Below are 26,392 nucleotides of genomic sequence, written 5' to 3'. Positions count from 1 at the left end.
TTATGACCAAAGTTGTACATTTTTCTGTTGTTATGGCTTTTATGGACATAATATTACAAAATCAGAATCATAATGAGTGGCTGTGGAAATTACACAGACAACCACTCATTTCATATAAATGCTCCTCCACATTCTTTTAATAGCCGCGTTGCCACATTCAATTTGCTTGTTTATGTCAGAAGAGAAGACAATTAAAGCCATTACTGCAAACCGCACCAATCAGGCTTATGGGGTTCTGTTTCTGCTGTGCCATGCCACTAAGCCTGCTATTTCAAAACGCCATCAACAGAAAAAAATCCCTTTGATAACATTATATTTTCAATTTGAAATTTTAATAGCCCCTGTGTGCTACACAAATGGCTATTATCCATGTTAATTTTATTTGAAATGTTCCATTTGTATAGAATATTTGTTGTGATATGACAGTTTGGTTTTTTTATATAAACTCAGACTTCATAGTATCTTGCAAGATAAATCGTCAGTTTGTGATACTATTTCCTAACTCAACTGGTCACTATTTAAAAAAATATTTGATAATTTGAACTTGTTACTTTCTGTTTCAGACAGCTCCATAAATAGCCAAACTTATGATTAAAATATTCATTAACAATATCACACTCCATCTAAGCCATGTGTCCAGCCTCCATGTCTTATCCAACATAAAGTCCATGAAGAAAACCAAGAAGTGTTCAACTGCCAGTTTTGTTTCACACAGGAAGACTGTTGGTGGCGTTCTGCCTCCTATCTTTATTTTCTGAGGAACCAGTCTTTGATTAAATCCTTTGTAGAAAAAACCCCAAAGCAAACATGAAAACTATTTTAAAATTTCAAAATGTACCATTGATGTTTTTGAGAGAGTTTTGATGACGACCTTTAGTGTTGGTTTCTTGTAACCTGGTAAAACCAGCCCCTTCTTCTATGCTGTGCTTCAGACAGATCATTTGTTTGGCGTAGGTTCTGTTAAACTTTGAAATTATTGGATCTGATTTCACCCAATGATTAACATTGGGTATGTAATGTGCCAGCTCCATTGTGAAGGAAGCTATGCTATTAATTGTACAGAAAATTGGGTTTGGTGTAAACAACCATCCTGCACTGTGAGGAGAGAAGTGCAAACAAGATGGCTGAAATGTGTTAAACACTCTGACTCCAACTTTACCTGCTCAGTTTTTGGAAGCGTGGCCAACATAGACTGAGAGGCTAGCAACGCTCCTGCAGGCGCCATTACAACGCAGTGAATAATGGCCACAGACCAGGCTGTTCCAATGTGGAATGAGCAGGAATCCGTCACAAAAATGGTCGTAGCCCCCTTATTACCCGATTTCCATAAATATGGTTTAAATATATGGTTTCAATTAGGAAACTGCTCATGTTCTGATATGTAAAATATGTATTCTCCCTTCATACAAATCTATATACAGTTTGGTTTCTGTCAGGAGGTTTTAAGGTGGATCAGTGTTCACGTTTGTTTTTGTTCGTTTTGGAATTCAAATTTGCATTCACACTCCCCAAACAAATCAGACTTTTTAGACAAAGGAATTAGAACCTAATTAATATGGACTTTCATTTAGGGTGTGAATACACCCTAAATGAAAAATCCCTGCTCTTTTTATTTTAACGGACTTTTATGTTAATGATTTTTGAAGTGGAAGGAAAAGAAAACAAAACCAAACACCTCTTTAAATGTCATTTAATGTAAGACCTTAAGGCAAAAGTTTGAAGCAAAAAAAATTCCTAAATTATTATTATTTTTTTACATTGCATTAAATTTATTTATTAATGGTGAAAGAAAAAAGAACTGTTACCAGATCAAGCGTAATCATCCAGAACAGTGAGTGTGTAATTGCCCAAAACATCCATTAATATCATGTAGATCTAAAGTTCTATCATGTCACAGCTTAGCAAAGTGTGAAATGTATTATTAATGTTGTGTGTCAGTGCAAAATTTAAACGCAACATAAGTGGGTTTAACGCAGAGTGCGTTCAACCAGATAACACTCGGAGGAACATGGTGACATTCCACCGAGTCGACCTGTCACACGTCCGAGGGACATGGAAGTGGAGCGGAACCGAGTCAAAACAGAGCTGGAACTCCTGTGAGTCATCTACAGTTCAACTGAATGTTTTTCTGACTGAGTAGTTCAAGCAGACAAAAAAATAAAAATTTAAAACAAACTTAGGATGGCATACTTTGGTTCATAAGACAATTCCCTAATGTTAATATCATTTTGGTATTAAATTGTACTGTTTGCTGACCACAGCCTGTAGGAAAACATTCCTTGTACCATGACTGGAGGATTCAATGCTAAAGGAAACTTGAATCGATTCTACAGATGTTTCTTTTCTGTCTTTCATGCGTTATTCATCATTTTGTTATCTTTTATTAACATAAATTTTACTGAAAGAACTAAAACAAAATATATGTTTACTTTTTGCTTAAAACATAGCTAGTGTTCTTCTGCTAATGACAAATGAGGAGTTATTGAGTTGATCTGTCAACATTTATAACAAATGTCATCCCACTCCAACTTAAAATCCAACTAACTACTCCATGACTTTATGAAATCTACATTGATTTGTCCGGTTGAAATTCACTTCAATGGGAGAAACCCCAGACAGAGCAGTAAAGAGTGATTAGAACTATTATGTAGAATGATACAGACTCTGTCTGGTGGAACGGTGAGGAAAAACAAGTCGTGGGAACAACTTGGTATGATAATAAGTAGTTCTCACAAAATGAATGTTGTTCCCAAGAGATGTGTTTTGTTCAAAACATTTTTTTTCTCTACTGTAACCGTTGTCTAAAGGCAACAGCCCGGCTAAGCAGGAGCAGCAACCTCTTCATCAGGCTTAGCGAGATCCTCTCCAGATCAACCAACAGTTCAGACCCTGATTAGGCAGAGCGACTCGTGCCGAGATAATTATGGTTGGATCTAGTTGTGCCCGAGCCGATGCTTTGCACTGAAGTGAAAGGCTGAGTTGGTGGGCCTGCCTCCCTGCTGACAGCTCCTGCCTGTCCATCTTCCTCTGTGTTCCTCTCAGGGCGTGAAGCCAGCAGTGTCACTCCCCAAACGTCCGGTAGGAACAGCCGGTGTGTGCATGACTGCCAGGCTGAAGCTGGTGTATGTTATTTGTAAAGGAGAGAGAACAAAGACATGGGGGGTGAGGGTTGGCACTAGACATCAGTCACTCCTGACAAGTGGCGGATGGAGCGCTGACAGCTCATGGCTCTGATGTGTTCATCTCCTTGGGAATGAAACGCTGCTTAGATGGTTTCAAACTAGTTTTTTTTTTTTTCTTTTTTACACAGAAACAAAGACATATTTTCTTTTAAAGTGCAGTAACCCTGAAAGGACTTCATCATTTCCGGCAGCTGTTTCCTTTCTTCTTCGTTCTCACAGCTAAAGCGGGAGAGGCTGCTGTGTTTACGGAGAAGCCTGGTGAGCCGCAGGCGGCAAACATCATCTGGTGTTATTTGCCTAAGCAATGGATGGATAACCAGACACAAAGCATGTTTGAGGGGAGCTTTGCAACTTTTCGGGGTCCGATAGCATTTTCTACGTTGCCCTGCGATGATGTGTTTCTCAGCACCATCTGTGTGGAAACGTGTCTGATGAACAGTCTTGGTGTCGCCTTTTAACAGTGCCACGCCTTGCAGAAGCTGTAATGCTGACTGACATTTAACATAGTGCTAACAAAAATGCTACATTTCTATTGGAATTTTACTTGACAGATTAACACAAAGTAGTGCGTATTTATGAACTCTAATACTAAAAATCTAAAATCTTCTGGTGCCTCTTAAAAGTGTGGTTACAATGACAACATTACCACATCTAGATAGCCTGGTGTAGAATTGCCTTCATATGCAATTCTGCCTGATTCTCTTCTGTCTAAAAATTCTCCTATTGATGTGGATTTCCCTGGTGAATTTTCTGCCAGGCCAATCAGCGAATAGAAAAAGTTGTAAACAATGTATTGTAATCTGCCTGTAGATTTAGCAGGAAGACTACACTTCAGCAGGGGAAGTGACAAAGCCGTAGAGTTCATATTCGCTACACTTCTAAATATTGAGCAATTAAAATCCAAGCAAGACGAATGCTTAAGACATTTTATTACTGGAAACAATGTAGGTTGGCTCAGCATTGGATGAAGCTTAAAACTTCAACAGAGTCCACACCTCCAGCAATCAATTGTTTCTCGGCAGCAGAGAGTTCAGACTGTGTGTACAAAGTGAAGTGTAGAATGACAGTCTGGTTTTCACCAGGTTATTGAATAGAGGCTAGCTAACATGGCAGAGGCCAGAATCGGGCAATGGGAATGTTTTTATTTTGCAATGACATGGAGGCTGACATAAATGGGAAGATGGAATTCTGGGAGAAAGTGACTCAGAAATCAAAGTAAATGGGTAAATGACTTTAAAAATACAGCTTGTGTGGAAATATAACATGAACGGTTTAAAATGGTCTCACTGCTGTATCCAATTGCAAATTTTTCAGAAAAAAAAAAAGTTGATTATTGACACTTTAGTCTGGCTTTGCTTGAGCCGTCGTGAAGGGGCAAAAATTTCACTCTTTAAACATCCACATATTCAAAATGGCTTGAACTTATAATCATAGTGAAAGAATTTTAAGAGATGAAGAAAATAGTTTGTAGCAACATTGTGAAAAGATATTTGCAAGGCAATCTATTTAAATTGCACAATGACATTTGGTAGATGCATTTTGAAGAACTTGTCCTTTCAGCACAACGTTGCCGCTGTTAAACGGTGCCACTGGTTCACTGCAGTCCACGTCTCTCCAGTTCTCTCCCTCCCTTTGGTGGTTTTCGTTTAAAATTAGAATTACATTACTCACATTCGAGGCTCTGCATGCCCTGACACCTGCTTATATAACACGTTTTTGAATTTCTTTTCCAGCGGCTGATGCCTTCAATCTTCTGTTCATCCTTCAGTCGGCTCTTATTGGCTGTGAGGCCGGGAGTCAGGGAGCAACACGGTGTCCAGGAAACACAGCGGCTGTCTGGGAGCCTTAGGCGTTTTTAATGAATCCTTAAAACATCCTCTGCTGAGTGATGTCCTGTATTGTGATTTTTGAAAATGTTATGAATGGTATTTAGCTAGCTCACATTTCAGATTAGCATTTTTCTAAAGCGAACACAGTATTTTTTCCTGCTTTGGCTAAAATACGTTTGATGCCAGTCAACAAAGTAAAAACCACAGACAAGCACCTCTTATTCTAACCAGACAGCAATATCTAGACTTCCTGCAAACATACAGGGCAATAAAAATATGATATTAACAGCAGAGTGCCGGAGGATGAGCAGAAATGTGTTTTACACCACCTTACTTTGTTTGATCTGCTAGTGTGCAAACAAAAACCCGGCCATCTTTTGAAACAGCCAAGACTGGATTTGAAGCCGACTGGGCCTCTTTATAGGAATATGAATATACAAATGAAAAGGAATACATTTTTTTTATCTTTTTAGGGTAGAATGGAGTAGAACGAACACTTTTATACAGCAGCAATATATTCTAGTTTGGCAGCTGGATGATTGTCTGGTCTCCGTTCAATAGAGAGGGATTTTCTTTCAGCATGAATGATGGTCTGGGATTACAAAAAAGCCTTTTCTCATTGTAGTGGTCATTTTTGGGTCGCGCTGTAGAGCTTCACTTTATTCAGTGTAATAAGGCATGTCTGAGCTTTCCATACCAACTTTGTACAATTTGCAGAGGTTTGTTTAAAGTTTGATAATAGATATGAGACGACTTGCAGAATGCAAGGTTTAAAAAAAGTTGAGATTTTAAAGCCTAAAATCTTCCCATTAAAGAGATGTTGGAGTAACTGTACATCTGATGTCTTTGGAGGTTTGAGTAACCCATCACTGCCTCCCCCCACCCCCACCTGTTTTTAGGTTTAGGCTCAGAGTGACAAACATCTTATCCAGCTTGTTCCTGGGAGAGTTACTGCAGAAACTATTATGAGTCTTACTTCCAGTGCCCAGAGGAAATATCAGTAGTTCACTGTAATTTGTAAGGTTTTTTCCTAGTCTATATTCATAATAGATGTTACAACTCTATTTTCAGATATTGTACAATATCAAGTAAAAATAGATGGACTAACTGTCTATCAGAGAGGATCATAATTGTGAGTTTAATCAGGAGCATTCCAGGAACACGGTTGTTAAATGACTGACTTAGCAGCGCTGCCAGCTGCTGGTTCCTCTAAAGAACTGACAGCAGTAAAGAGAAAAGAGTGAAGCTGCTCAGAGTTCTGAGTGTCAGTTTTGCGCCAACAGCGTAAAACACCAGAACTAAATACCATAAGCTTGGTGTGATGAGAATTTTATTTTTTGTTTGAATTTTAAAAAAATAATAAAGTTAATGCATGGCTATTGGTTTTCATCTTTTAACTAGATTATCTTACATTACTACACTAATCCAAAAGATTACACGTTTAAAAAGACAAAGTGCAATAACAATAAGGTGATCTGAGTCTTTATCATTATGTCTGGGTCAGCAATAATGAGACAAAAAGGAAAATGTGGGTTTATTTGAGTCCATCAGAACCAGAACCTCGATGTTCTCCCTTGCTGAGTATCACTGCTGGTCAGTGGAATATTGACCACAGCTGCTGCGCTACAGATTGTAATAAGAACATCGTCAGTGGAGTACAACCAAACCGCACATTAACCTGTTATAGAGAGCAACTTGCTAGTAGAAAGCACCTTAAGATCCCATTGGGAGCTTCTGTAACTCTTGTGCTGTTGTACTGCAATAATCAAATCAAATTGAACTTGTGGCTGCAACAAGTGTGTTTTCATCTGGCTCCCAAAACAAAAAGGCAGTGCTCCTGTGATAAGCAGTCCAGTTTCCATCCCTTGGACACAAAACTAATTTTCTCTCTTAAATCTAAACTTTAAGAGAGAATACAAATTGTGTCTCGTTTCATTGTGTGGACAAAAAGCAACGGAAGAAAACCTGCATCTGCAACCAAAGCAACTGAGTCAGTGAAGCAGCTAAATATGCTAGAGCGGGTTACTTCAATTCCCCCCCTCAATAGTTGTAGGTAGCGGTAAAACAATATTGCCACGTTTAAGCTGTGACAGCTGGCGTTCCCACATATTTCATTGCCTAAAACCTCTGACAAAATCTGTTCAGCAAGTTGTTAACATGCAAACAAATGCCGGTTCTGGTGTGTCGCGGAAGCCGCACACATAATTCATGTAAAGACTCCTGGGAGCTAGGAATAAGATGGATAAAAGATGCAACATTGCATCACTTGTTTCTGTAGCAGAACAACTGAATAGTTCAGAAACAGGACAACAGTCCAACAGCAGCAAGAAAAAGTGTCAAAGAAAAGCAGTTGGCTCAATTTATGAGTTTGTATTTAGTAAACTGTTGTATCCTATCCTGAAAATAGGATATTCCTTAATGACTCCTGCTTAATTCTAAATGTATTTCAAATAAATAAGCACAATCTTGACATATAACAGGCAAACCAGCTAACCCATATGTTAACCGCTATATTAAAGTTATAAGAACAAACTAACATCAATTAGATTCACAAAAATATCCCAGACTGGGTCAACAACTCTTAAGATGAAGTATTTAGGCTAGCCGGCTAACACACATTGACCTCTCCCAGCCTGTATACAAACTTTCTACTGATTCAGCTAATTGCTTAGCTGCTAACAACCAAACAATATTGTAGAAGACTGCACTCACCACTTTGCAAAATGCTGACACTACTCACCCTCCTGAGCCCATTTCTATAAACGGCATCAGAACCCATCCATCTATCACTCCCCACCAAATCAACTCCGGCTGGGAGTAATGTAAATGTAAATGAACTGAGTGGGCAGAAGGAGATGGAGGGAGAGCAAAGGGAGGGTTAGAGTTGTTAGATAGATGAGAGGCTGCCTTCCTTTTGCCTCCATCTTTCCAGTGTGGAAACCTCTGGGTTTTTAGGTTAGTTTTTTTTTTTTTTTTTTTTTTTTCTTTCCTGCAGCATATTCTCTCTCTGCATTTTCAACATTTGTCTTCCAGGCTTTTTTTTTGCACTGAAGCCGTCTGCTTCAGTGCATGGTGGGAGTGTTCATTAAGGAAAAACGAGCTTAAAGCAGTTATTTGCGATGCGATGAGATTTTTGGCTCTCAATGAACTTTGTGAAAAACTTTAAATTAACAACTAAAGTAGAGTAAGTTCAGTGAAAACTTTGCCAGGGTGTTTTCACACCTGAGAGTTGCAAAGTTGCAACATTTGTTGCATTTTCAACTGGTGTGATTCTCCTTCACTCTGCACTGTCAAACAGTTTAAACCAATTGAAAAACATGTTCAATCTGCTTCCTGTGGGGGTGCTGCACCAAAAACAACTAAAGGGAACTACAAAAAAACCTCTAAAGAAGACACAAGATGCAACTTGCTTCTCAACATATTTTAAACAGAAGTGTAGTGGCATCCGATATGAGCGGAATGTTTCTTTTGTCATCAGCTGAAGTCCTTAAGCCATTTCTCCAGCTACAGCTAGACTAGCACGTTTCTTTGGTTGTATTTTACCATAAAAAAATTGTTTTGTTCAGAATGATGGACTGAACTTGTCCAGGGTGGACCACTAAGATTTGTCACAGAGCGACGACAGAGAAACATGGATGCTTTTTGTTGTGAAGACATTTTATCTTTTCATCTATCCACTAAATAAAAAGTGTTTTACCGTCTATAGAATCAGCTAAAATTCAATCGAGGGATTTGAGTTTTACAAAATTAGAATTGGGCTGGAATTTGTCACAAAATCTCAAACTGGTGCATCTGTGAATCAGGACTGCTCAGGTCATGAAACAATTAGTAAAATCTATCTAAAGCTATAACATTTTACGGGGTGCTTCATTTGTTCCAGTATGCCTTTTGTATAAGCTTTATAATCTCACCATTTTCTTTCTGCTTATTGTACTGCAAAGACCCTCATAAGCAATAAAATAAATATAGGATTATTGCATCTTTAATTTGTCCCCTGAAGCCTGGATTACAGAGAGAAACTGAAACGTTGCATGTGTTAAAGAAAAATCCTTCTAAAAACGAAAATATCTTTCAGTTGAACAAAGAAAGTCCATCAAACAAATGTAAGTTTTTAGAAATAACCATTTAAGAGCTTGAAGTTAGTGTTAGGATCCATTAACTGTGTGGGACAATAAAGGCCATTTCCATTTTCTATCTCCATCTTCAAAAGATATTTTACCTTATGTAACAAGGATTTAATGACAAAAATATATATATATTTTTTTTTTCTTTTATCGAATCTTTCTGAGGCCCCCATAGCGCTACCTGGACCCCCATTTTGAGAACCACAGGTGCAGACCATCTTAAAAACTCCTGTAATAAATCTAAAAATCTGGAAAGTTTTGAACATTTTTGTGAAAGCGCTTACTTTATTAAAATCAAGTTATTCTGACCCTGTTCTGGTGACAACCTGAAAAGTTTTCTGTCACTTCAGGAATCATCCAGGAAGCTGACACAATAACTGATAATAACAGCACCTCCAGTTTGCAAGAAAACATTCTCCTACACCTTAAGGCTGTTATGGTTGAGGTCTCGACTCGCACTTACTTATAATATGATACGGTTTGGTGTTGGTGTGTCAAAAATAAACAAGCCTGGTTCATACTTTTTTCCTCTCTCTCTCTCTCTGAGCTGAACATTTCTAAGACTGTAAACATTTCCTCCACACAGACCGTCTCCTCTCGTCGGCTTTGTTCTATTTCCTCCAGTGCTGCCGTTTCCGAGGCCTCCACCACCAAAGCCTCGCGCCGTGCAGCCCTCCTAGAGAGAGGCTTGCAACAATCTTTAAAGCTAAAAATAACTGCAGCAAAATGCAGCAGAAGCTGGGGATAATCGGGGTCCACGCCCATATGCGGGGCCTGTTCGCCGGAGTGAGCCGCCTACTGAACTGCTGAGTGGCAAAAGACCTGGATACAATCACAATGAGATCGATATCCTGTGGGAGGGCGGAGGATGGGAAAAGGTGGCTCATATCAGCCGCATGAAAAATGTGTCGCCGCATGCTGACTCTCCTGCATGCACAGAATCACAATCTCTAACTTAGAGAGGGAGGCTCCCTGGCAGGGCGCGGTTCTGAAAATTAATGGACGAGAACAAGAGAGTTATTAGATCAGCATGAGGTACCCTTTATTTTTGAATAACAGCTTGATTTAGAGTCAAGAGGTCAGAAGGTCAAAAGAAATGTTGGGTTTCTACCGTTGAGTCAGCGAATCACAAAATCAGCAGTTTAAACAAAATGGATCTGTAGAAGGAAAACTGGACAGCTGGCTGAAGTTCTTTTTATATATAAGGCTAAACTTCAGAACTTCTGGGTCATTTTTGAACTAGTAGTCTAATAGCTCAATTTTACTGTAAAATGTTAAACATCAAAACATCTTAAGAGTTTGCTCAAAATTTGTATCTCAAGTGACAGTTAAAAATTTTGCCAGGAGAACAAAAGAGGAATAGTAATGTTTTTAAAACAAAGCAACAGTTTGAATTTAAGCAGATAACAGTAGGGTTAAATATAGCACAGTTATATTTTTTATTCCTTTTGTGCGCCAACCTTTTCACCTCGTAAAACATAATTTCTATCTGGAAATGATGCACAGCTTTTGGAAACCTCAAAGTTAAAGTGACTTTCTATGGGAAAAGTTTTGGTAGCTATGCACAAATTGCTAATAGAGGATAATTATGTCAGATTAAAATATCAACTACTTAATAACTTGGTTTCACAATATCAGTAAAACCTTGTTTTACAGTCAATGTCTTCCCACACAACTGCTATGACTTTGTCTCTGCTCTTATTAAAAATAATTATTAAGTTATTAAGCTGGAGAAATATTTTGATTGTCAGAAAATTCTGAGTGGAGCATCTCTCCAAAGTATAAATCACAAAAGATTTTCAGTTTCTTTTCATATGGTAAATGCGCATGAGCGCATTGAAAATGTAACACTAGATCAAGTTTAAGTGATTGCATGATCATATTTCTCATGCACACACACTTTAAGCTCTTAATGGAAATGTACAACCAGTGTCCGATTCAATAAGGAGAAACTACTCAGGACACTTAATAGCTTTTTTATCACTGGGTCCATCCTTCATTTGCAATTGTGCCATTGTTGAAGAATGTTTAATGACAGAACCAATGCTTAAAATGGAAATTAATCACTAATCCAACAATTTGATGCAAAAATTTGGTGGTTTTGAATATTTAACTACTATTAAAAAAACTGAAGCAATGTCACTTTGAAATCTTCACAGCATTGTATTCTGGAAAATACTCTATAAACCCTCCTAAAAGACCATCTTAATGTTAATTTGTCTTTCAATTAACAAAATCTGCTTGCTCCAGCTGAAAATGTTAGCTCTCGTTTTATACGTCTCTTAATAGCACTTCTTTGAGTCCAGTCAGCAGCTGGAGCGGAGGTAATATGAATCAGATGAGCTGACCTTGAGAGAGCAGGATATCAGCGAAGACAGGCTCGATAATGCAGCTCAGCCTGTGATAGAACGTCCACCCAGAGCTGCTTCTGAACGTAATCATTAGGTTGTGTGTTATCTCCGTCCACGCCGAGGCTTTTTCCTCTTAGCTAACGACGCTGTTTGTTTCCAACATGTCAGCAACATAATGATCAGAAGTTAAGGAGAAAGTCGTTTCCTTTGCAGCAGTCATCACTGGACCCTCGAAGCTTAAACCAAGTTGGAATCAAACTGCCTCACTTCACTGCAATGACACGCAGTTAATGACTAACAAATGGGAGGTGAAGTGTTTCTCATTTTTTAGACTTTCCAAGTTTGGCAAAAAAGATTTAACTCAGAGACTTCACCTGAAAAAATGAGAGTGATGTTAGAAGTTTAAACATTCTCATTTCTCCCACTAAGACGATCAGTTAAAGCTGTTCCTGGTGCATATGCTGTTTGCTGTGGTTTCTGGGTCGTTTTCTCTCTTTCTGCAGGTTTAGAGGCAGACTGTTATGGTGCTGACTGGTGTTCTGTCTATGCTACTTTCTCTCCTCTGTCATTCTTTCTCTTTAGACTCGCTCTCTTTCAAGGTTCTCCTAAAAATCTAATGTGTTATCAGACACTACAATCTATAAATTCTATACTGAGAACTACCAAAGAAAGAAATTATTTGTATACTTCCGTTTGTATGGTAAGCCTGTGCATGAATCACATTTCCTTTCATTATCTCACAATTTGTTCACAAATCGACAGTTTCTGTGCCTTGTTTCACTTCTTTTGGTTTAAATGTTCTATTTCCAAGACTTTTTGCTTTGAATGTTCAGTCCCATATCTTCCTTGGCCTACCTGGTTGTTTCCCTTTTGCCACACAGATCACCTGATTGTTGTGCAGCCCCATACCACTACACCATAGTTCCCATACTGGTCTGGGTCTCTGTGATTGGGCACCTCTGCCTTAAAGTGATCAGGAACCGCTGACTTACTAAGATAATCAGAATTGTACAGAAACCTGTTCTAGCTTTCAGGGTAATGCTTGTACAAGGCTTGAAAAAATGACTCCTCAACCAGAAAAATGGCCCCAGACAGGACTGGATTTCTTAAAAAATCAGTGTAAATGATACAAAAAGACTCATTAATTTAATAGACTATTGCAACATCCAAAATAAAAATGTCTTTATGAGTTTCTCTGGATTCAGAAAAGGCTCAGAGGTAATTGGTAATTCTATTTTCTACCTTAAATGTTTTGGGATCCCATGATAGTTTGTTCTTTTTTTTTTTTACTTCAGTTTTATTTATTTTTTATGCAAAGATGAACAAACATGGGGGCTGTTGCAAGCAACAGACAGTCACATTGTCCACCATTATGATTTACAGACACTTTACTGTTTAGTGTCCCAGAAAAAGAAAAATACCAGGTGCAGGTCAACCAGGGCAGCAGAAAAGTTCAGGATTCACAACAATAAACTGTTACAAGTCTTTGGCTATAAAACAGAGTCTCTATCCTTTCTTCTTCTAGAGACGTATGGAAAAAATCAACATCTCCATATTGTGGATCAGGCTTATAATATCTATAAAAAGCCTCAGGGTGGGAGGACTTGGCTGGAGCCAACATTTACTAATCGCCTTCCTTCTTGTGATCATAAATATCTTCATCACACATGTGTCACTTTTACTCTGAGCTTCATTCTTCAATGAGGCAACAGGCATGGATGCACACACTCCTAGTCACTATTTGCTGTATTCACTGGCTGCAGTTTATGAAAGCCCAAATCTTTCTATAATAGAAATAAATCCTTAAAATGTGTCTTTATGTGAATGAAGTGTTGCTCTATTTTGAAGATGTATGAGCCCCTCTCTTACAGAATCAGTAACCTAATAAATACATTTTCAGTAACTCTGGGTCAGTTGGAACAAATCAATCTAATATTCATCTCACTCCCAACCACACACTCACAAACTGGGACCATCATGAAGCTTTGCATCGATATTTCAGTCCAAAAATGAGTCTGTAGACTATAAATACAATGTCTGTATAAAGTATTCAACCCCTTGAACATTTAACCCTTTTCAAGCTTTTACAAAAAACCCTTTCATGTAGGGTCGGTGAAATGGACTTCAAGTTTTATCTCTATATTTTCAGGTTTTATTGTAAAAACAATAAAAATTACAATAAGAACTATTTCTTCCTTCTTTTTTAGGTGACTCTACGGATGTGCCACAGGAAATATAGCCCCACAAACGCAAATACTAATTTTGAAATACATTTGTATTTTCTTTTTATGACACCAGTCATACAGAGAAGTGTATACAGTTTTTTTTAAAACATAAACTGATCATTCAAAACTCTTATTGTAATAAAACATTATTACAATAAGTGATAAAAATAGTAAATGCCCACGCCCCCAATAATGTCAAAGTAAAAACTGGTATATATGAAGGTGACATTTAAATAAATAAATATGCAACATGAAATAAATGGTTTCACAGACATTCACCTCCTTTAAAGTGTTTGACCTAATTCAGAGGTCCAACCCAGCTGGCATTAATATGGTATGTTTTAAAAATGCTAAAAATAATGCACCTGTTACACAATTTTGATACTATGCTGGTTGTTTTCATTTAGCTTGGAGGAAAGCACACATGTGCCAAGCTACACAATTATTTTTAGTGGATATTCAGGTCAAACTCACCCACTGCTGTGACTGTCTACATCCCCCCTCTGACATAAACGAAGCAGAAACAAGCTGCAGTTTGAGTAACGGGCTGTGGTTGAACTCTTAGCACTGTGATGTTTGTTTGCTTACTTGTCTTAAATGGTTTCCTGCTGCAGGCCCACCGACGGGTTTAAAAAGAGGGAGGAGTGGTGAGAGAGGAAAAGTGGGTGGGCAGACCCTCTTAATTATCAGCACTGGAAAAAAAAAATCTATTCATCCTAGCTTTGCTTATGTTTCTTTTTTTTAAATATAGAATATTTCTACATTTCGTACCAATTCTTTAAAAATAGGAAGGTTCTACTTCACCAACTTCAGAACGTGGTTCTAGTGTCTGCTGCAGAGGAAAAGGAGAGAACGTCTAAAAAGAGGCGGATAGAAAATTTGTGTAGTCGTAATATTTTGAACCAAATCACAGACAAAAAAATGCTCTGCTGAATTCAAAAGCATTCCAAACAATAAAAAAGTGCCTTTACTTTCTTAAGAAGAACTCAGAAGGGCCAAATTGTTGACTCTGGATAATTTTTAAAAAAAAAAAAAAAAAAAAAGGGACCCATCTTTAATTATTTAAACTCTCCACTACATATTGAACATGTTTCTCTTTCGCATGATTAAAATTTCATCACTCCCTGCCCTGGAAGACATTTCATCAGAATGAATCAAAGTAAGCTCTGTTTCAAGGCATTAACAGCAGATTAAAAGTCCAACTTCAATTAGATGACACGTTTTTGATGTTTTTTCGTTTGCCGTCAAGCACTGGTTATAAATTTACTGAAGTCTACTGTATATTTAAAAAAATAAGAAAAAGTTTTGAAATAAAATACAGTAAATATGGGATTAACATGTATGGGAGATATGTAAATATATTTTTAATACCAGGAATGAACCAGGGCTGGTAATTTGAACTTGTTCTTTGGTCACATACTAATGTCACAGGAGTCTGAAGCCTTTCTGAGCAGCCAACAGGACAAAAGGCAGGCTTCCCCCTGGACCAACACACAGAAATGAACAAAATATCAAAACAATTATATATAGTGATTGAAAAGGGTTCTCTGTTAGCTGGCATGCTTCAAGATAAAACTAAAGTTATGATCCTGCTTTGAATGTTTTTTTTGTTGTTTTTTTTCTTGTGGCTTATGGTCTGAAATAAAACAAGACAGTTGAAGACGTTTAGTTTTTGTTTTATTGGATTTGGCAGGCTGACAGGGCACAGGAAGGACAGTGCGTAGGAAGGGGTGGGGCTAAGGGCAGATATGGTGGGTTAGGCTTGGAACCCGTTCAGAACTGCTCTGTTATTGGTCACTTACCAGACTTAGCTTCAAGCCAACTCAAATATGCACACGCTTGAAAATAAAGAAACAACAATTCAAGTTATTAGTCAATAACTTGAAAGGAAAAACTGGCAGGGAGCCTTGACTGACATGTGTGCACCAGTAGCTGCGCTGCCATTACAGATGTGCACAAAACTTTGTTGATAGTCCAATTATGTCAGAAACAAACAAACAAAAAAAACGCAACTTTGCAATTGCAGTGTTTCCATTAAATAAGAAATCCAATTAAAACTACGCATGAATAAGTTTCTTTATACAAAAAGTCATTAAAAACTACTGCACCATCATCCTCCAACCACTTCCTGCTGTCTTCTTTGTAGTTTAAACCAGTAGAAATGATTGTTTATCATGCGACTCGTGTGATGTGAAAAAATGTTTCCATTGCAGTTTTGGCAAAATACACTAACTTCAATAGGGTCAAAACAACCACCTCATCCTAGAGCAAAAATGCTTCATCTAAAAATGTGTTTGTTTTCTTTTTTGAAATTAATCCCACTGAGCAAATTTGCTTTCATAGATCCAATTTTGCAGCTTGAAGATAAATGGAAACACGACTAGTGGCGCTGTGTATGCATGCGGACATGCATAAGATTTACTGAGCCCGATAACCCCCCCCTCACTGAAACCTCATCATAGGAAAATAAAAAAAGATTTTCAAGGTTTTAAAATGAATCTTAAAGAACAAGATGGAGTTTCAAAATAAAGGCCCAGTGTCATTGATAGCTTAATTATATTAAGATATTTAATACAACAATCATCTTTTTTTTTTTTTTCAATACAGTGCAACTAAATAGTTACACAAGTATGAGGTGCAACTATTTTTAAATTCTATATTTAGGAAGATTTCGTTTGCATTTCCTCCATGAAAAGCTGTCATTTGAATAAAACAACAACAACAAAAAAAAAAAAAACATTTTCCCTGGTGGAAGGAAGCAATCAGGCCTGAAGAATGGAGCTGATTTCAGCCCTCATTTATATTAGAGATCAGAGCTGAGTCACAATCACTGAACTCATGTAGACACACAAATGTTCAGCAGTGGGTAGGTGAGTGCTGGGCATTGGTCAGCACATGGACAAACTGGAAAGACTCAATGGGAATTTTGGAACTAAGCAGCTTTCCTGAGCTGGAATCCTATTGGGAACTCTGTGAACTCTCACATCAGGTTGAAAACCTGCAGTTGGTGTTAAAACGAAGCATCACCTTCCAGGAGCCAATCATCGATGTAGAAATTCACAACAGTGTTAGAAAACTCTGATGGAAGTTCCAGTTGGTTTGAGTCCTTTATCCATCCATTATCTTACACCTCTCCATCTCCAGCTGTCAGCAGGTGAGAGGCGAGGTCACCCTGGACAGGTTGCCAGGGCAACACAGAGACAAACAGGACAGTCACCTTAAGCCAGCGCTTCTGAATTCCAGTCCTCAGGCCCCCCTGCTCTGCATGTTTTAGATGTGCCTCTGCTCCAGAGCAGCTGATTCAAATGATTGCATGACCATCAAGAGCTGCAGAAGCCTGTTAATCACCCACATATTCAATCCAGGTGTGTGGCAGAAGGGAAACACGTAAAACATGCAGGGCAGGGGTCCTGAGGACTGGAATTGAGAAACACTGCCTTAAGCCAACGTAATCATAATTGGTTCAAAAATATTGGTTGGTCAAACTGTTGATGTTCCAAAGTTCTGTAATTGTCCAGAGCCATCGGAAAACACATAAAATCCAGAAATACTTGAGATCTCCTCTAAAAGCACTTAGAGCTGTCAGTTATAATATCTAAGACACCAAACATACCTTAATATTAGAGGTGCGGGAAAAAAAAAAAAATAAATCAAGTCTAGAGAGAATCGCAATTTCTAGTCCTTGGAATTATGAATCGATTCAAAATGCTCAGAAATCAATTTTAAAATGTTCAGTTTAATTTTAAGTTTTAAGTTGTTTTTTTTGCTGCTCCTATTTTTCAGTGTACAACTTATTGCCTTACACGCCCAGTCAGCCACCGCATGTTTTTTGACTAATTATTAGATTTTTTTTTTAAGAAAAAGCCTGTCAACTAAGCTAAACTAATATTAATTTAAATTACACAATTTTTTGCATAGACCTACTTTTGTTTCAGTATAAACTGATGGAAATTGGTACAGTATAGAACTTTATTGTTTTAAATAAATGTTCTGTGTTTCACTCTATCTTCTCTTGTCAATCACATCATTTAAACAAAATCTCTAAATCTCCAGACAACTGAAAAGTGTCTCTGAATCAAATCAATAGCGACTGAAAGATTCCAAACTCTGAGTAATATGCATTAATACAGACAGTGGAAACTGTCTTGGCGCTACCAAAGGTACGACTGTATCTTCTACTGTCTTGGGAGTTCAGCCAATCAGTGCAAAAGAAAAGATGATCCTGTACTGCCTGGCAAACTCTAGATCAGCTTCCTCAGCTGCATTTCCAAAGACTTTTGATATTCCAACTGTATAATTCTGTGAATAGGAGGATTTTTCATAAATATTTTGGAGTTAAGTCCAACAGAAAAATTGGCAAAAAGGTGAGTCAGCCGATATTGAAGACTGAATTGTTGGGAGTCCACCCTATCCTTATTTTGATTGGTGCAGATACAAGGAGGTTTCTCAAAACCAGAATAACACTTTATTTTCTATAAAATGAGATTGCTTACATAACCACCATAAAGGAGCTTATATAAACACACGAGTTGAAAGGTAAACCTGCTGATTGGTCAGTCTTATGCTTGTTTAGTATCCAGGTATCCGGTTCTTAGGTTTAAAGTTTGATGATAAGCCTGGAACGTTCTCTGTCATAGGAATGTCAAAAAAATGCAACATTCCCACTCAATATACCGTTGTCTAGTAAAGAGTAAAACATCATTTCAGTCTTTGTAGTTGTCATGTCTGTGTTGTTACTATAGACATAAACTATTTCCCCCAGCACCTGGTTTAAAGCACCCTTGAGGGATCCAGAAACACAGCAAAGAGAAAGCGCTGCCTTAAACGTGTCACCCCGGCTTCATTTAATGAAAAACATCCGGCGTCGGGCTATACATCAAAACAATCCTCCAGGAGTCAGGCTGCTGCTTGGAAAGCCATGTAGAGTGTGACTGATAGGGGATCTGATGCAATTCTCTTCCTAATTCCCATCCTGCTCTTCTCTCCAGAGACGAGATGTTATTAATCTGGATTTAAGACTCAGGACAATCTTCCTCAGACCTAATCCCAGCGAGCAGCTCACCATGAAGGCCTCACACCCAAACACGCAATCCTCCCACTTGGGAGATATTCAAAATTATTTCTTACAATAATTAAATTATAATTGAAATATTTGCCTATATTATTTTAATTTGAACAAGTTGAGGAGTTGTGGGTAGAAAATATTTACAAAGATGTCTTTTATCTTAAATTCAATATGTATATGTTTTATTACAGTTTTGACTTAATTACTCCTCTGAGTGGATTGTTCTTTAATTTTTGTTAGTTTAATGATTAATCACTGACTAAATTAGTTGACGGTTATTTCCATCTTTGATTAATGATCAATTAATCCGATGAATGATTTCGGTCCTGGACAAAACAATTAGAACTGCTAACATACTGGTAGACTGACAACGGATTACGGTAATAAATTTGACTAATATTTCTGTTTTCATTGGGAATTTTCTGAGGCTGATCTGTTGGCATTATCTCTGTGACCTCATCTGACATTTTGTCCTGTATTATTATTGTAATTTAATCTCACTCAGATCTCCGCCTTATTCTGTATCTCATCACTCAGGGAGCACTTCAGACATTGAAGGGTCCAAAGGATTTACTCTTCCGTCAGTTATTCTTGCAAAGTGACATTTGCATGATGTCTGACAACTTAACTATCGTATCTCTCCATACTGTAGCTTTCACATCTTGACTTGTTGACAGTTAGACAAGCTAGAATGTCACCAAATCCCACCAAAGCAGTGATGCACCCAGGGTGCCATTCATTTTTAATGTGACTTTATGTGAGATCTGAGCTGCAGTGAATCGTTGGAGTCCATCGATGGACTTTGTAGACAAACGAGGAAACGGTTGGGGAAAAGCTGGAATGCACTTTGTTAAGAGGCTTGGTAGCATCAGGCTTAGAACTCAGCTGAATATTGATCTGAATCAAATAGAAAGGTTTTCCAGGAAAAGTAGCGAGTGAAGAGTAATATGGAATATTAGAGTAAGTGTATATCTTTACAGTGAGTTCCACCTAGATGTATTTAGCATTATATGGCATCTCTGAACCCATTCCATCCAGCTGAACAGAAACAGAACTGAAGTTATTGTCTTTGGACTTAAAGAACGATCTAGAGTCAACACACAGCTTCAGTTATTACAGCTGGAAACTACAGATCAAGCTGAACTCTGGGAGTGATGACCTCTGACCTGAACCTTCAGAGCCACAGAAAAACAGATACAAAATCAGCCTTCAATCAGCTGAAGAACATTTCCAGGATTTTAGAATTCATGTTTCATCAAGATGTAGAGAAACTGATCCATCCGTTCTGCTAGTTTATGAATCACTGAATGGATTAAAGATCTGCTGCTGAATCAACCTTCAGACCTCTCAGGTCTCTTGGTTCTGGTTCTGCTCTGCATCCAGAACAGGAACAGAATATGGAGAAGCAGCATTCAGCTTCTATGAAAAGTGCAAAACACTTTTCTGGAAGTTTCAAATGAGCTACAATAAATGAAACACTGATCAATATATTTGATGCATTTTTCATGGTCATGGTCTCAGTGACGACATTAGACAAAATGTAATGTTACTCTACTTCGTCTTTATGGCCTAAAGCACTTTGAACTGCCTTGTTGCTGAAATGTGCAGATAAACTTAACTTGACTTTTATGTCCATATTTGGCTCCTGTAGCTCAGAGCCTCCAAGGCAGAAGAACCACAATGTCACTCTTAATTCTGTGATCCAGAATGACCGGTACCGATGAGCAGCACACAGATGGAAGACTAACAGATCCCCACACCGTTTCTGAAGGCGGTCCAACTCGGTAATATCATAAGACATTTACACATAATGGAGAGTTAATGTGAAAATGATGGCCTTTTCAAATCAAAGCTGCATGTGGGTGGTGGAATCAAAGGGGTGGGAGTGTGAGGGGTGTTTAGGCTTATCGAGCGAGCGGGATGGGGAGGAACGGGGGGAACTGTGTAGCTGCTGGAACGTTCCAGGAGAGCTGGAGAGGGAGTGACATTTTCTGTAAGATATCTATCAACAAGGTTTAATGGCTTTTCTGAGCACTAGCTGAAGAAATGGCATTCCTTTTTTATGGCTAATTAATAAATGAATAGATGATGATGAATGGCCTCCATTTTTCCTCCTGTTAATGAAATGATTGGCTGTTTGTATTGTCAGAGGGAAAAGTCCCTGCTCTCTGCTGTAATCTCAGCTTTGGTTCATAATCGTAGACACATAAGAAGTAGATGCATGAGTGCAGCTAACCAGAGCCGAGTTACAGTTAGGGAACTGCTGGTTTTCATGGGTAAATGTCATCATATCAATGCTAACAGTCATTTTACCTAACATGATGTTAATTTAATAATTTCATAAATTGTTTAAGGTAGTTCTCACAGAGCCATGAAAATGTATTCCCCCACCCAAATTTATTTTATCTTTGCTTCGTTGTTATGCTTGTAAATTTGAACAAAACAAGCAAGAGCTATGTGAAAATATAATCAGCCCCCCATCAGTAAGATCACGAACTTACAGGGATTAACAACATTTGTTTGATTCCATTTCATTAGCAACAAAAAGGCTAAAATGACTACTTGACCTCCAGAATTAAGAGATTCCTGAAACAGAACTTGTTAAAATAACCACCAGTCTGGAAGCCACTTCACAGATTTGGGAAAATTTTGTAAGAAAAAAAAAAAAAACCCTCTCATATTAAGCACTATTAAGCCCCCCCCCCAAAAAAACCTCAACAAATCAGCCCAACACTGTATCGATACGTCAAGCTGAAAGGGCTGAGCTCAAAAGTATTGTTAGAAGTATTTTTTTAGTTTCAGACACCTTACTTAATACAAATGACCAAGTGTTTAACGGAATGCTACAGTGCTATATATATATATATATATATATATATATATATATATATATATATATATATATATATATATATATATATATATATATATATATATATATATATATATATATATATATATATCAATAGATTAATGGACAACTAAAATAATTCTAGATACAGTTGCATCTGTATCTGGAACATTTAAGCATGACCAAAAAATACAAAGACTGAAGGAATAAAGAGGAGAATTTTTTTTTTTTCCTTTGTTTATCTTTAGCCACCAGAAAACTGGAGCAGAAGTAATAAATATTACAAAGTAAATTTGTTCAAAACAAAGAGAATAAAACCTTGCCCCCAATTTTAATACCGAGCAACAAAATAAAACTGCAATGCAACAGTAAATGTAATGTAAATCTGCAAGAAAAGATGGTCATTAGATGAATGCTGATTTATCTGCTTCCCCTGGTTCGTCTCCTAGAAGACAGCTTGAGGATGTGCTGCGTAAGGCTGCACACATGAATCCCCCCCTTTGATTTCAAAACCCTCAGTCGCTCAGTGGCCCAAAGGCACATACACAAAAACTCCACCAGCACCTACCATTTTGAGAGCAGAAGCATCCATCATAGAGGAGGCTGTGTGTGTACATGTATGTCTGTGAGAGTCATTGATTGCAGTGAGAGAATCCCATCGTAGCACTAATCAATAGCATGGGTGCTCACATAACTTTAATCAAGGACAGAGGTGGTAAAACAGAAACAGAGGAATCAGCATCAATCAACAAATTGATGTTGTCAAGTATCTGATATGTATGATGGCAACTTCAATTTAGGATAAAAGTGGAAATAAATGCAGAGTTTAAGTACCATAGCTATGTAAATTTGAAGTTATAGGTAAACAACACCACTCAGTGTACAGGGAGTATCAATGCATCCTCCTCCTTGTGTACTCAGAGTAGATTTTTAATCACTGGTGCAAACAATATGGATGAGATGTAGACTCATATTCAGGAAGCTTCACATAATTTAGTGTAATCAAGTGCAATACCACAAGTGCTCCATATTATCCATGTAACAGTCATTTTTGCTTGTGATGCAGCTGAAAAAACACAACATATCCATTCAATACCACAGATATTGATTATTGATACACAATCTCTACAACTCCAGCTGAAATATCAATAACTGTTTAGCAATATAGCCTATACAAGTTTAAAAACCAGAATACACACTGACTTAAAACCAGATTGAGTAAACTGCCTTATTTCTGCAACAATACTCGACTTCACCAACCTTCCCAACAGATTTCTTCAATCAACCAACAGCAATACGAGTAAGACACTTTAAAAGCCACAAAGTATAGAAAAAAAAACTTACGTGTTTTGCGTTGGCTATGTGTATGCGTGGTCAGCGTGGTAGAGGCCTCCTCTGTAGTAGTATGTTCCGTAGTCCACATCTGTGTAGAGTCACGAAGAACTGTTGGATTCGCAGGAGATGAGCTGGTAGTCGCCGCTCCAATTACAAAGGTTGTCCGCGGTGCTGCAGTGGTCGTAGTAAAGATCGAAGGTATACGTCCATTACGATTTCCAGGGTTCCGAGGTGTCACCTGACTTCCAGAGGCTCCGCCCCCCCTGGGGTTTATAGTTGTGGTTGAAGCAACAGTGCGAGTTCTGCCTTTTGCCACAGTTACTGTTCTAGATGTGGGGTTTCCACTGTCGACTGTGGGAGTAGTTGTAGTGGTGGTAGTATCAGGACCTTTAGGAATCCCACTTGGCTTGGAGAGAAAGATGGGATCTTGGCCTATTCGATTAGCATCCACCAGGTCGGTTGGCACATAATCCCGGACTGTACCCACAACAATCCACTTCAGGAGCATTAGGCTCAAACCAAGGCCAATGAAACCAATAAGTAAAGGGACCACACACAGCCATGTCTGCTGGCGAGGCCACACTGCACACCGAAAAGGACCCTGATCCTGAGCCTGGACTTCTCCACGACCCCCGGTAGCTCCCGAACCTTCGGGTTCCTCCAGGATCACTGCCCCGGATACAGCAGCACCGGAGCTCTCACTCATCCTGCCCTGCCGTCCTTTATGGCTCATTGAGGGTTAACCCTGCAATAGGCATTGATAGAACATTGCAAAAAGGGTTCTTGATAATGCCGGACTTTGAAAAAATGGTGGGAATGTAGAGGCGGACAAAGTAGCAACAGTAGCAACTATACAAATACGTACCCTGAAGATACGAAGAAAGGCAGGGGTAAAGAAGATACATGCAGTCATGCAGTCACAAAAGCACAAGTACCCACACTCACACAGACACCCAGTTAGATACAGGAGAGGTTTTGTAGAAACCACCAAATTAGTTTATGCTGATTCCTGGCCAACTCTCGATTGCCAACAGGAAACTTCAAAAATGTTCACTGTGAAAGCAAGCAAGAGAAGAGAGAAAAAAGAGATGCCTCTAGCAGGAAAGTGTGTGGGATGAAGTGTATTCACATCTGTTAGAAATCAGTGCCATTAATGTTTGGATGCCAGTGCAGCAGAAATCCACAGCTTGGAAATGATGTGAACATGTAGCAATCCGAGTACAAATCCACAATGGGACAGGGAAACTTGAAGGGTGGGTCCAGTCTCTTTCCCAGTCTTCGGAGCTCCGAAAGGATGCTTCCTAATGCGGGGTCTGGCACAACACCTTTAGTCAAGTCACCCTTCCCTACAAAGTCTCTTCCTGTTTTAGCTGGAGACCAGAAAATATCAATTAGGACTTTGCTTAACACCCTCTGATGATTATTTAACACCTCTCACAAGTCTACCAGTGGTAGACTCTCTGCAAGTGTCTTCCTTGTATTTCTTTATGTATTTGTCTGATCTAAACCCACTTTGCCATAAAATCCAAAAATCCAGTTATTTGCACAGAAGTGCTGAAAAAGAGACTTCAAGGACGGACAAGAGGGTGAGGTAGGGAAAAAAAAAAGGGGGTGTTGTCACGCGGTATAACAGGGCGGATAAATCTGCAACGAGTGATCCTGCTTGTTCTCTGGCCGGCTGTGGATCAGATTTCCCCCCAAGCCGTCCGCTCAGCTCTCTTGCCGTCTCAGGGTACCGTTTGTTAATGCCGCAGCAAAGCCCTCAGGAAGCCTCCTGTCATGTATTTGCAAGAAACATTCCGCCACAGAGGGGATAAAATGTGAGAGGAAGTGTTGATGAGGAGCCAGGGAGTTGAGAGGAAAAAATTTTAAAGAAAGATCAGAAGAAAAGTATGACGATCAGGAGAGGATAGTGTTGAAAAAAAAAAATTCCAAAGAGAGTGCTGGTTGGTTTTGTCCCTTTTAGTTCCTGATAGCCTGCACGCTTTTCAGTCCGCCGGTTGGTTTGATAGCTGAGCTCCTCTGCCCGTCCTTCTGTCCTGGAAGCTTTTTTTAAAATTTTTTTAGAGATGATTAAAAATGTGCACCCCGCTCCGGAGTGAAGACTTGCAACCACAGAGGCGCACGCACTTCCCCAATCAACCAACCAGCCAGCCCTCTCCCCCTTTTGGAGTTTGCTGCATCCAACGATGCAGCCGTCTTTACCTGTAGCAATGGTGATGCAGACACGCATACAGCTGCCTCCTGAGCTGCTGTCACTGAGAGGCAGGGAGCGAATGAGAAAGGTGGGGAGGAGGGAAAAAAATCCAACAGAGCGGAGTGCACACTGGTAGAGCAAGGGAAGGGAGAGAAAGAGAGAAGGAGGGAGGGAGGGGAGAAAGAAGCTGCACCTGCTTAGATGCACCAGCTCTGGGAAGAGTGCCCACCTCCGTTAGCGGGGAGGGGAGAGAATAAAACACAGCATGCATACAGAAATGTAGAAAAAGCAGAGTAGAGGTGTGTGTACAGATAAAGATAACGAGGGAAGGGAAAGGAAAGAGGGACGGAGAGCTCTGCATCGGCACACGAGCCAGATTCAGGCAAGAAGTCCCAGACGGAGGCGAGCAGAGGCGCTAAGCGGGAAGCCATCAGTCAGATGCTCAGCTCCACCCACTGAAGAGCTTTAGAAGAGAGAGGGGGGAAAGGAGAGGTTGAGTTTTCAGCTAAAGATCCGGGTGAATTCCAATATGTTGACTGATATTCATTTGACTAAGCCTAGTCTTGCTCAGAATGTATTTTAAATAAATGACAAAATAGTAGCTAGAGTTGTATAATGACTGTAAAGAGCTGTGACAGTACAACAGCACCATATTACACTATAATTTGCTATGTATTACATTACATAGCTTTTTATAAAAGATGTTAAACACAAACACACACACACACACACACGTGTATATATATGCTTATATTTGCTAAATTATATGTAGCAGTTTAAATGAATAATGATTAATGAATAAAATAATGTTATCAGATATTAGTTTATAGCACTGAAAATCAAACTTAAGGCAATAAAGCCTCAGACAGCTATGTGCCCAAAGAAAAATAATTTAATTTCTCCTCTGGGAGAAACTAAATGATGCTGTGGGTTTTCACATCTCTGTCTTCTGACAAACACATCAAAATCAACAAGCGCTCACTCGTTAAAGCAGCCATTATGTCACTGTGCTGATTTGATCAAATTATTATTAATAATGCTAAGAAAGAGTGTTTGAGATATAATTGTAAACATAATCAACTAGATATAAAAGGGCATGTTTAACAACAATAAGAATAACAGTAAGGAAAGCTATAATCACAAAACTAACTACTTTGTAAACAAAATTAGAAATGTTTCAGAATATTATCATGGATAAATTCAGATGGGGATTTTGAAGACTTACCATGTTAA

At 38.7% G+C, this 26,392-nt stretch overlaps 1 protein-coding gene across 2 annotated transcripts in view; it reads right to left on the bottom strand.

Annotated features, from left to right (window-relative positions):
• LOC122842618 (pro-neuregulin-3, membrane-bound isoform) overlaps nt 1-25,244 on the bottom strand; it is a 424,235-nt gene extending 398,991 nt beyond the window's left edge. For both annotated transcript variants that reach the window (XM_044136652.1, XM_044136654.1), the window contains exon 1: nt 22,972-25,244. In XM_044136652.1, the coding sequence (XP_043992587.1) occupies nt 22,972-23,695 (724 nt within the window). In that variant the 5' untranslated portion in view covers nt 23,696-25,244. The remainder of the gene's footprint in view (nt 1-22,971) is intronic.
• Between the last annotated feature and the right edge of the window lie 1,148 nt (nt 25,245-26,392).

Source organism: Gambusia affinis, linkage group LG13, assembly GCF_019740435.1.
Source record: "Gambusia affinis linkage group LG13, SWU_Gaff_1.0, whole genome shotgun sequence".
Taxonomy (NCBI): domain Eukaryota; kingdom Metazoa; phylum Chordata; class Actinopteri; order Cyprinodontiformes; family Poeciliidae; genus Gambusia; species Gambusia affinis.
The sequence above is the reverse complement of the archived record's forward strand: the minus strand, read 5'-3'. Positions and strand labels throughout refer to the sequence as shown.